Source organism: Bemisia tabaci, chromosome 4, assembly GCF_918797505.1.
Source record: "Bemisia tabaci chromosome 4, PGI_BMITA_v3".
Lineage (NCBI taxonomy): Eukaryota > Metazoa > Arthropoda > Insecta > Hemiptera > Aleyrodidae > Bemisia > Bemisia tabaci.
This window is the reverse complement of record NC_092796.1, coordinates 44172765-44185334: the sequence shown is the minus strand read 5'-3', so window position 1 is coordinate 44185334 and position 12570 is coordinate 44172765. Positions and strand designations below refer to the sequence as shown.

The 12570-nt window shown below is 36.5% G+C and overlaps 2 protein-coding genes across 4 annotated transcripts in view; one reads left to right on the top strand and one right to left on the bottom strand.

Annotated features, from left to right (window-relative positions):
• Positions 1-651: 651 nt before the first annotated feature.
• Positions 652-7723, top strand: LOC109037943 (uncharacterized). The gene is made up of 5 exons (XM_019052817.2): positions 652-801; positions 1219-1402; positions 2604-2794; positions 4017-4137; positions 5293-7723. Exons 2-5 carry the CDS (start codon positions 1235-1237, stop codon positions 5674-5676), a joined length of 864 nt encoding a protein of 287 aa, XP_018908362.1. The 5' UTR covers positions 652-801; positions 1219-1234; the 3' UTR covers positions 5677-7723.
• Positions 7724-7840: 117 nt separating this feature from the next.
• LOC109037942 (RCC1 domain-containing protein 1) overlaps positions 7841-12570 on the bottom strand; it is a 77940-nt gene continuing 73210 nt past the window's right edge. For 2 of the 3 annotated variants that reach the window (XM_072299920.1, XM_072299921.1), the window contains one exon: positions 7841-8288. The gene's annotated coding sequence lies outside the window, so the exon portion shown is untranslated. Of the gene's footprint in view, positions 8295-12570 lie in introns of all 3 variants that reach the window. The other variant, XM_072299922.1, reaches the window with a different exon arrangement.

Here is a 12570-nt window from a genome sequence, read left to right as displayed (position 1 = left end):
ATTGAGCATGAAGTATCACATCTTATCTATGACTGTTGCTGTTTCCCCTCAGTTCTATATGTACCTATTTTTCAAGAAATACCATTAAATTTTTAAAAGCGATTTAACATTTGACAAACTTATTAAGAAAAGTATGATCCTATGAATTCTTAATTTTCTCAGTTAGGTGCCTATTTTCAAAAAGGAAGTTTGAATGTTAAAAGTTGAAGGAAACAATAGAGGGTCCTTCCATGAAAAATCATGCATTGCGGAGGATGAGGAAAAGGCTTAGTTGTAGCAGATCTCAATATGCACTTCTTGACCTGAGAGTCGATCAACCCCTAATCAAAATTTAACAGTCACTCAAATTATATGTGAGTTATTTTTGGAAGAGAGGATACCATTAAGTTAAGTCTCACAATGATGGAAAAATCCAAGAATGTAATTAAATCCTCAGAAATATTGTTTTTACCTTACAATTAAAGTGCATGCATTTATGCTGCTGAGTCCTTTCGGCTTTCTTTTGATGTTTTCATGCGGCCGGTGACAAGAGATTTTTTTGTCAAGTGTTTCAGGGACTCAGGCGGCCAGGCCGCATGCGTTTGAGCGGGGCGCGACGATTCGAAATTCCCGCGGGAGAATAGTTTTGGCGGGAAATTTGGGGAAGTGTTTGTTTACATTTATAGGTTATGTTTTAATCAAATTCATTTCATAATGTGAAAGTAAGTCCATCAACGGTCCATAATTTTCGTCCTTTGCACCGAATGTGATTTATCTAATTCCTGGTTATTATCAGTTGCTATTTCAGCTGTTGTATCGCTGGTAAGTGAATGAGTCATTAATTTTAAGAGGAAAATCTCTCATTCAAACTTTGATCCCCACGGACAAGACTCGTCAGAACTTAACCATGGCAGTCTCAGATTGATATTATTCAAACTACTTCATGTTCTCCTGCAAATGAGAATGAAAGTCTGTTACATGTAATATTAACATTGCTTGATTAAAAATTTAGAATTTCAACACTCAACTTCAACCGAAAGTAGTTGCATTGCGGATACTGCAACCATGATTCGAGTGATTGCCAGTCATATTTCAGCACTTTCTCTCACTTTGTCCTCAACTGAGACTCTTTAACTCTCTGACTCCAAAGGCAACCATTATACATCTGCCCAGGTGCACTAAATCCAAAAAAAAATAGTGAAGGCTCAACCAGTTAAATTATTTCATGTTGGATTACAGATTACAACCATTAAGGATGGCTTTCGAAGAAATGAGAGCCCAAGCAAGGAAGATTGATGAAGGAATCAATGCTCTGGAAAAGAAACTTCAGAACCCATCACTGATCGGATACTTGGATGATGATGTGCAGGAGCGGGCAGTTCAAATTCTGGATGAACTTTTACAAGAAATGGATATCATTGATGTAAGAGTTACTTTGCATGAAATATTCCTGGTTTCCTAGAATTTTCATCTATCAGTTGTGAGTTTTTTAGCATGGCAAGCAGAATAGAAGAGAACCCAGAGCTTTTAAATTTATTTTTCAGAGCATCATACGTTTGATGAAGATTTAATCATAAATGAACAGAGATTTTCGTCTCATGTGTTTAAATTTGGTGTAAAACTTAAATTCTCATGTTCAAGGGAAAAAGCTTGTTTGAGCACAATACCAAACCTGCAGAGGTGCTCCTCATAGATGGGCCAAAAGTTCTCTTCCTGCCAGAGCCCCCTATTCAAACCTTGGTATGGTTTTTACGACCTCTTTGAGTTTGGAGGTAGAAACTCAGGAGAATGCACTGTACTGGCAATGGCCTTAGTCCTTTTTCGTGTCCAACCATCTGCCTGAATGGTCATAACCTGAATTGCACAAGCAGCGTAGCTCTTATGAGGAAAAACCGTGCTCCTACAAGGTTTTCCGATCATGATAATTTCAGTTTTATATTTAAACTGATTAAATACATGATATTAAAATCACCATCTGTCTGAAGAATGTGTGTTGAAAACTGTTCGTATTTTTAGCACTAAATAATTTGTCTTCACAGAAGTGTGGAAATTTGGCAAGTAACCGGAATCTCATCGAATGAGCACCTCAATGAGTTGTAGTTTTGGTAGCTACTAGGTGTTGCAGAAAAAGGAGAATATTGCATATTGTTTGAAACCCCCTTCAAAATTAAGAAAATCAATTTCTCATTTTAATTTTCTTTCTTCTTCAAAAATTGCACTTCAGTGTAGGTCAGGGTGTTGCTTTTACATGTATACTGTCAATTTTTAGTGAGAAAAACAAAAATATTTCATCAGTCATCTGCATTGGAAAATTTGGGTATTTGCAGAACACGCGCGACGTAATAATATAAGTGTATAAATAGTACTAAACATCTAAAGAGAATTGAACTTTTAAATTAAATTTATTCTAGTTATATCGACTAGAGGTTGGTAACTACACGGGCCAAAAGGGAACTTCGTTCCCGGAACACGAACTGAACTGAACTGAAGGGAGAATTAATCACAGTGTAAGCACTTCAGACTCGAAGTCCAACCATTATTCAAATACTCAGCATGCATATTAGATTTTTGGGAGACCTGATACTTATTGGTTTAAGTCAGTATTTGTTTCTGTTTTTTTACAGAGCGAGGTGTCCAAGTATTCAGCAGATATGACCGAAGACCTTCATGATATTAAAAGCAACTGCGAAAGTCTCGAGAGCTACATTGAAACAATGGAAGAGAACATTGACACGATGACAGAATTTGGAAAACAGTATGGATATGTTCCTCCAGCTCATTTAGTTGAGACTATTGAGTCAGAAGATTCTGATTTGTATCCTTTTAGATTCATTAAAAAGAGCTTTACCATTGAACTACTGAATCCACCTAAAATATTCACGCATTTTAATACCTATTAACCCATTTGCCTCATATGACGAGTATACTCATCAGCGCGCGCACGGGACATATCTCAGTTGACGAGTCAATTCGTGGCATCTAGCAGCGCTGCTATGCGATTTTTTTGGCAGTGTTTTTTCACTTTCCCGATAGATGGCATCTCAAGTGTCAGAACGCCAAAAATGGCGCGAATTAACTTGTCAGCTGAGATAATGTCCTAGACGCCCGCTGACGTGTGAGGCGAATGGGTTAATACCTATGCACAGTGAATCAGGTTTCAGGAATGCGTTCTTAATCCATGAACATTTTGAAGGCTTCTGAGCACCTTCTCCTCTGGATGAGGGTAGAAGACCTTGAACATTAACACTGTCAAAGGCTCATCAAATCACCACCAAAGTGTTCGGCAGAATATTGCAATGGCATTATTATTATAAGAATCAAATAATGCCAAGATTATCCAGGGTGTCTACAAGTCTGGAATTTCCGGAAGGTACGGAAATAGTACTGATTTTTGGCCAGCCTGTTTTAGTAGACACCCTGCTATTATTTCTCCGTTGCAAATTATTGAAAATTTTATTAAAAAAAATTGGCATTTAATTCTTTCAGCTACAGTCTTGATGATTAGAGCACTCTAGAAACCTGCATTGATATTTCTATGCCTATTTTTCTTAAAAACATAGAGGTATTCAGCTTTTGCATGGCATTATTATTGAAATATTGTTATAGAGTAGCTCGGATCTCAGACAAATCGAGGTGGGTAATCAGCGTATCAAATGCAGGTCTAAATTCCCGGTAAGGATAAAAATGAAGCAACCGCCAAGATAAAGTTAAAAGATATCGATGATCTGTACTTAAAAGCTTTCATGACTAGGAGTAAAATGAAAGCCATGCATGGTGCGCATGAATCCTAAGATCGCATTGGGTATTGAAATTCTCGCACAAAACTGAAGAAACTTTCCTTGAACATGCCCTCATTTTTTTTATTTTATACTATATCGGACCAACCGCGGCACCATTACTTTATTAAGCATCCAATTGAGGTGATGTCAAACAAGTGAGAAAGTACATAACCAGCTCATAAAGGCAAGGACTTTTCTTCATTATTCTCTCAGTAATATTCATCCTGAAATCCTTTCCTTAACTAAAAATCTTTCCAGGTCACAACTATCACAAAATTATGAAAGTTCAGTTAAGATTGAAGATGAAACTCCAATTTTAATTGATAGTGGCATGTCAAACTCACTGAGATCAGATAATTTATCAGTTGCAACCAATGAGGTGAGTTCTTTAAATTGTTCAAAATCAATTACTGAAACTGAAAAAATTAGTGAACAAAAATGTTTATTCTTTATTTTTTCTTAGGGCTTTTCAGCACATGCGCTGTCAAGCCAATGCACTAGAAGTTTCACTGCGAGAGTTGTGGAATTGCGTGTTCTTTTCAGGTGATGGATCAAAAGCTCAACAGAGCTAGCATGTTAATGTGTTTAAGAGAAAGCTAGATCCCTTGAAAATTTCACGCAACGTTTTCTTTTTTTGAATTGGGGTAAATGTCCTTTCTGATTAGCACGGCTCCATGTGCTGCATCTGAATAGCATGAAGGTATTAATACAGACATGATGATAATACAACATCCGCTCAACTCTCACTATTTGGCAAATTTATGTGTTGTAAGCAGCTAAACTTTTGTTGAAAGCTCCACTTATTTCGTATTGAATAAGAGGTAGATTTTGAATAGTACCAAAACTGCTTTTCTATTACACTAGACTGTCAATGAAATGAAAATTCAATACAACGATGTAAAAACATGATTGAACGTAAACATGTAACAGCAGTTCCTCATCAAATGATCTCAAGAATTTTTATACTCGGAACATTATTCGGGAAAATGAAGAAGCAAAAGTGGCCCATAATGTTTACTGTCAGTTAATTTTTATCCCTTAAAAAAATTGAAATTGAAGGTCAATCACTGTCAAGATCACTTCATTGCCCTGTGGCGACTGACAGTGACTTTTCCCACCTCACCATGGAAGTTTTTTACTACCTTATGCTTTCTCTATGAAGCTTGTCTATTCAAGTAAGTGCTATTTTTGCAAGCACAAGGTACTTTATTTTTAATATTTTTAATCCATCCAAAACACAAGGTAAAATAACGTCATTTGGCTAGTATAGCATGACCACATTAGATGCAAACCAATAGAATGAAAAATGACACTAAAACATTTGTGGTAGGAAAAGTCTAGATTCAAAAGTTTTTAAATGAATTTTTTACATCAGGTCATGCCAGCCCGGAGTATGCATGAAAATTTCTAACATCTGAAGAATTTATGTAGGTATTTGTAATTCTATAATTTGCTCATTCTGTATTTTATAAATATAGAATGAGCCTAGATCAGTGCAATAACCTGTGTAACATCAACTAATTTTCTGTTGTAGACATGGGAGCAAGGACGCAGGCCTGCAAGTCAAATCATGAATGAAACCTTCACAACACCATGTTCAATGTATAAAGTACGCCATCTCAACCTACCAGATGTTTCGGAAGTAAAGAACCTGTCATTCAGTAAGCTCTCCCCTGCAATGGCATCATCTAGCCCCAAGTTTCTGAAACCTAAATTCAACCTAGATGAAACAGCATCTACTCTTTCTGATGCAGCATTCACAATTAACAGCTCTGAGTCATCATCTTTCTCTGTCAACCCACGGCGCCTGTCTAGATATCCTGTTGCCACAAATCATCTTCAAACACCTCCGGAACCTGAGCTATCCTCTCTTAGCCGGAGACTCTTACACAAATCGGCCGTCAAAAAAAAATTTTAGTCAATTAATCGGAAAACCGGTATGATTTTATTAAGACTGTGATATTTTAGAGCATGAGTGTGCTGAAGATGTTAATGCTTAAATCCAACAGCTAGCAAATTGTTGGAATTTTTGTTTGTTTGTCGTCTGACAAGACTCGGGTGGATTGAAGTGATAATCGAGAATACTACGTATAGCCAAAAAAGATTTTTGATTACAACGCAGTTAACTTTTTTCTTCGGGGACACTGCAAAAACCATTCAAGAAATACATGTTTGATTGGTGTTTTTGGGTAACTTGATGAAGGGCTTAAAGGCTGTTCAGTCAATATAGGGATACATTTTGCCATAATGTGGAAAATCTATAAAATTGTGGTACAGGTTGTTTATCCACCCAACACTCACAATTGCCCTGAAATTGGAGAAATATCATTCAGTAGTGTAGTACATTATGAGTACAGAACGCACAAAAGTCACTGGAAATACTGGAAGTCACACAAAATAGCCAGATGGGAGATGCGGACCTTCCCCATACCTTGGCGATTCGGCTTACAGCAAATCTTCGTTCTTCATTGAATTACGTATGATGGATCTCTGTAGCCACCATATACTTAAATTTTAGCGTTTCCTTTGAATACTATGCCTAAGGCTTTGAAAAAAAAAAAACCGATTTCTTGACTCCTAATAACTTGACCTCAATAGGGTTTTTTGAGCTTGGGAAGATGGTTCAGGACTTAGGGAATTTGAAACGCCAATTGCGGCAAAAGCTACCTGACTAATGGGGTCCTTTTTTCAGTAAAAGCCTCAATTCAAGTCATGTGATTGGTCAGCTTTGTTAATCAGTCGTCCCTGTTGTCAAGCCAATGTCTGGAGGAATTGATGCCAAGCTAAAGGCATTTTAAGCTGCCTGTACCTTTTTGTTGACTCTTAGTGGCAGAGGCTTCACAAAGAGGATGACTGACAAAGCTAACCAATCACTTACCTCTGTTTCATTGTAGTCTTCTCATGTCTCGAGGTCAACAAGTATGAGATTTCTAAAATTAAGAGTTGTTCATAAAATAGGTGACCCTAAATTTTGGATTTTTCGACCCTCTACCCCTTTCATGAGGAAGGTCTCTATGCTACAACTTGTAAAAACAAAATGGCGTAATCAGCTCCTACTCCCCAAACGGTACGTATTATGAATGATATTTCAGTCTCTGCTCTAAAAATGTATTAAAGTTTAAAAGAAGGGTTTTTTTATTGCCCTCTAAATGGAAAAAAATTGTGATGTAGCAAGCTACATCAGCACTGAGGAGTTAAGAATCCTCCAGATAGTGAAAATTAAAAACATGAAAGAATTGTTTGAATTTTATAAGGATCCTCTAGAGTTCAGTTGTGTGTTTGAACATTAAACTCATTTTGCCACTGGTTGAATTAATTGCAGAATCAAAAGTTGAAGCAACGGAGAGCGATTTCATCAAGATTTGTATGACACCGTTGATTTTAAATTTTACATTTCTTTCTGTCGGTCTATTTTTACCACTATATTTCATGATGGTCTTGGAATGAACAAAGTACACATTGTAGCTTTGATGTGTCAACCTCTAGTGAGGAGGCGTTAGTTTATGCAAAAAAACAAGAAAATTCTGTGAAGTAGTATTAGAGGTTTAATTTCTTCCAGAATTGTTTTTAATGTTGATTTTAGGGTTTCCTTTGATACAAATATTTAACTTATTCTAGCAATCTAGGAGTTATACAAAAAAATCAATTTATGACTCTGACGACAAAGCTGCTATTTTCTTAGAAATTTTAATGTACAGTGAACTTTGTGAAAGGCGTAAGGCAGGAAAGTGAAGTACATTTCAATGTTGTGAAGAGCTAATTATCATCCTTTCAATTTTCGTGAATGGTGATCGGAGAAGTTGATTACAACCTTCTAGCTAAATGTTCCCAGCAATATTGATTTATCCTTTTTACAGTTCAAAATTGGAAAACACTAGCATAATTGAAAAGAGCTAGACCCTTTCCTGCTCTGGACTCTTCAATTTCGATGTGATAATTTTTTTTTTTTTTTTTTTTTTTTTTTTTTTTCTAAATTGATAATAGCATCAGATGAATAATACTACTTTCTCTGCCTTGCCTGGTAAAGACAGGATACACATGAGGAAAAATAGTAAATTAAACAATCGAGATTTATAAAGAAATATGATTGAAAATCAGAGAACTTTATTCCTAAGAATTTGATCGTTAACTAAATCTTCCACAAAGTTGAGGCCTTATGTAAAAATATGTGTGTTGTTTGTAAATATATATAGTGAAATTAACAAGAATAAATTATGGAGCAAATAATTTACAGCATTCATGACACAATTTTTATTCTATCATGGTCCACTAATGAAGAGCATTAAAATAAGCTTTTCAAGTATACCCTTTGCAATGGTAGAGTTTTTGCTCATCCAAACTATTTTAACTAACTGCCAACTATTGCCTTGCAAACAGCATAAATCCATTTCAGAAAATTCTTTGTGCATGCTGAGAAGGACTGCTTCACTGATGAAATACCACTCCAAATCTGAGAATTCCCTATTTAACGTGGGAGAATTCTAATTTCTTCAAATTGGCTTGCAACGGCCACACTGTATGCACATCAATCTGCAACTAAAAATTAGAAATGCCACAATTTAGTTGATGGGAACCAAACAGAAAATAAAAATTATTTGAAGGATAGTCTACGACTGTAATACATTTTGGTGCATTTGAGTCACTTGTGTCTGTGTCAGACACTCATGAAGTGCCTCTACTGCCTCTCATGTTTTACATGTGCTGAAGTAACAGGAAAATTTTTAGTGGGCGAATGAAATAACATACTAATAATTTTATTAAAGTTTGAGGGACGAAAATTTTCTTTTTGGGTCTTATTTGCTTCTATTTATATTTTATTAAAATTTTAAGTTTAGTCCAACTTATAATTCTCAAAATTATAATTAAATGTAGTCCATTTAAATTTTAATAAAGAAGTTTAAACTTATATTCATTTAAAGTTACAATTACTTTGAAGTTTGCCGTTTAGTATATACTTCAGAACATGTGTAGAAGCTCTTCATCAGCACATCGACACTATTGACTCAAAATCGTCAAAAAAAAGTCTTTTTGCAAATCCTCATGCATTCAAAGGGTTGACATAAGAAGAAAATAAAGAAAATTATTTGAATTCCTCGACTGTATTGTTCTTGAAGTATTCTGGGGGCGGTTGCACCCCACCCCCTCACCAAATGTACCTTCCGGCCTCAATACTTTGAGTGATGCGGTGGATTAAAAAACTCTCATTTTTTCTTTTTTTTTCCCAAGTTCACCACGAAATTTGGCTACCCAAATTCGGCGTTCAGATCCTCGTTGATGCGCGATTTGAAGTGTTCGGAACTAGGGTTCAGAGTGGCGAGTGTTGCGGGTTGCGGGAAGATGGGTAAACATACGCACCACGCACGAAAACTATGCACGTCACCGCGAGTGTCCCTCGGGACGTTCTCAATTTTGAAATTAGTTGACCTGCTCCTCATGAAATGCGTCACGTTCATAAGCTGCTTGTCGATCGTTTATGCCCCCTCATAGCGACGAGTGGTATGCAGGAGTGTACTGCCGTGCTAAGCAAGAACGCCGTATGAGCCTTCAGGCGTTGCAAAATTTCTTTGGATAAAACATAAATTTCCTGATAAATTTATGAATATTTTTCAGATAATTTTGTTCGCAATTTCACCTGAAGTCCCTGAAAATTTCAAGGAAATATATTCATATCTTTCCTCAAAAATAAACATCTTATTGAAGGAAATCTGACAACTCTCGAAAGTTCATACGGCGTTCTTCCTTAGCACGGCAGAATATGAATCGATTTCGCGCTAATTAAACACTTCTCGTTGGCGCCGCGGGATGTGATAGAGAATACTTTTCATGTGGTGGGTATTTGTTTTCCTCCCTTTTTCACCCTGGTAAAAATTGGCGATAGGAGCTGCGTTTCAAAATACCATAGGAGTTCTTATAGCCGACTGATGAGGGCGATAGAAAATCATACAGCTGGCTGTAGAAAGTGGAAAAAATCATACGGCCGGGCTACACGAAGCGATAAAAATTATGCAGCCGGGCTATAGTTCCTATCGCCGGGTTTTACACTTTATCGCCTGGCTGTTGCTTTTTCGCCATCGGCTACAAAAGGCTATAAGAAATTGTGTAGAAATTCTTGTGCTTTGTAAATCATTAAGTTTGTACGGAATCACCTTAATATTTACAAAACGCACATTATATTTTCCTTTACTACATATTTTTTTTTTCATCAATTAAAATGAGAATAATCCATACAGAGTGTGCAAACATTTCAAAGTCATGAGTTGAAAAACGCTGACTCCGCGAGATTAAATATTAGAGCCTAACACAAAGCGGAGCGGCGGCGCACTGGCGCCTACAAACCTAACAGGGATACTACACACATTGCGCAATGCGTGAAGTATCCCTGTTAGGTTTGTAGGCGCCAATGCGCGTTCAGCGCTGGCTGCCCGCCCGCCTCGCCGCGCCGCAGCGCACAGTGGGGAAAAACGCCAATCTAGCCGCTCAAAAGTCCCTGTGTCAACGCTCTTGATTTTTATTCGTGTTTCTTGGGTTAAAAATGTAGCCAAAGGATAGGGGGACCCAAATTGAGGCAAGAAAATATTTTGTCAACCCCCCTTGGGCTATATTTTCGCCGCACAATGGCCCAATCCAAAGAGCTTGGTGGACCATTTTTTTACACCTACTTTTGGTTCACTTTACGTGAATTTTCTTAATTATCTGATTTTCTGCGTTGCGTTACACTTCTTTCAAAACAATCTAATCAATTATAACATCACTTAATGGCATTGTACACTGAAAAATTGAATGTTACGTACAGTGAAAATGTGAAATTAAAAATTAGTAGATCTATTCAGTTTACAAGACAATAACATTTATTTTCATCGATACAGGCGTTTTTTTAATACTAAGATACTTTTTGAATTGTGAAAAGACAATGAAATCAAACACTGAAACAGCATGAGAAAAGAAGAGGAAAAAAGAAATAAAGAAGAATCGAAAAATTAATGGAGAAAAAAGAAAGAAAAGATAGAAATTATAGCATTATAACTAAATAATTTTATAAACAACAAATAACAATAAACAACAAATAAGAATAATTTAAGAATAACTTAAACAATAATTATAACAATGAAAAGGAATAAAAGAAAAAAATATAAATGCAACAAAGCTGCGACTAAATCACAAAAGCTGCGACTTTTACCTACTTTTTTTTGCATACCATTGTCTGAATCTATAAAATGTGATAATTACCCGCAAGAATATTCACCTCCTCTCGTAGCCAGTGAAATTTTTCTTTCAATGTAATTTTTTGTGACTCTTATTTTGATTGCTAAATGTGTTCATGATGTTAATTATTCATCAAATTTATATGAGATTTAGTTGTTGTACATTTTAATATACATGAATTTTGAATTTGAATATATTTCTTGAATTTCGGACGAAAACTGACTCTTGCTCTTCTTGATTATTCATAGGTACTTCAAAAAAAGAAGAAGAAGAAAAAAAAATACATTACAACCTCTTTAATTTAAAAAAACAACGGACCAGTGTCCGACACGTTCAATGCCTTTTCTCCCTGTCCAATAGTATTATTAGGACGCTTTTTACTTTATTTTCATCCTGCCATTTCTTATACCTCAAAATTATGGAAGTAGATTCCGAAAACAGATCGTGTTAATTGCATGCAGGTATACTTCGTTCAGTTATTCAACGTGGCAACCCCCCTCCCTCCCTTCTCAAATAACCATCCAAAAATGAAGAATAGTAAAATCGTTGGTCGTTTTGGATGATTAATCATTAAATTAGTCACATTTATTATAGCTCAAGCTCCAAGCCAAATTGTCAAATAATTATTCCGGTATTTGAGCGTGAATTTGCTATTTTTCGCAAATTTACCATGTTTTAGTTAACGATGGAGTAAAACTGACTTCAGATTCGTGATCAGCGACCCAAAAAACATATAAAAACATGTATTGCATGCCAACAAAGGTGATACTCTAATTAATGCCGCCTAGATCTGGCTCTGGAACCAATGTGCAACGCGCCTAGTGCATCAAAAACGCCTCGACGCCGGGCCATTAATCTTCGTTTATCTCTCTGAACCGCAAAAAACCGCAAGATATCTCTACAGATTATGAAACTACATGAAATTCTGCGTCACCTAGTACAAGTCTGATATTGCAATTCGCCGATATTTGATACATTCCAATCCTCTGAAGTTCAAAAACACAGATTTTTCAGAGCAGGTGTTAAAGAAATAGAAACTATAAGAAAAAATGATGAGGAAATGAAATAAATGATTTGATTTACTTCTCAGGGGCTCTACTATGCTGGAAAACCATCAATTGCATAACCTGTTGCGTGAACACCATCAGTACGGAACGCATTTGGTGCGTCTTCCATCTGGGCTTCCAGTCTTACCTGTTTACGCTCACGGTTCATCATCAATTTTTTGATAACAAACAAGATTCTGGTGAATTTAATCACTGATTTGGTGTCAGTGGATATCTGAGAATGAAATGCAGCCTCTGGTAGCTTTCTACCAAACACTTGAAATTACGACTTTTGAGCGGCTAGATTGGTCGTTTTCCCCACTGTGCAGCGTACCGCGGCGCTTGAAGCAACTGTTTCACACCAGAAGTATTGCCTAGTATCATACGAAATTGCAGGCGCTCCAACATATTAGGAATGGCAGGCATCCTTCAAAAGCACGGAGCTTTCCTCGCAAATTAAATCAAGATACTGCGGCCCAAAAAGAGAGCGGTAGTCCAAAAACTCACTAAGTCCTAGCATCCGTAATTAGAAACGTTTAGCATCCACTTTATCGCCAGACTGT

Excerpts from the sequence above, each read along its gene's own strand:
- LOC109037943 (XM_019052817.2), top strand. The coding sequence starts at position 1,235 with ATGGCTTTCGAAGAAATGAGAGCCCAAGCAAGGAAGATTGATGAAGGA. Across the intron at positions 1,403-2,603 it reads AAGAAATGGATATCATTGAT|AGCGAGGTGTCCAAGTATTC; the intron begins GTAAGAGTTACT and ends GTTTTTTTACAG. Across the intron at positions 2,795-4,016 it reads GAGTCAGAAGATTCTGATTT|GTCACAACTATCACAAAATT; the intron begins GTATCCTTTTAG and ends AAATCTTTCCAG.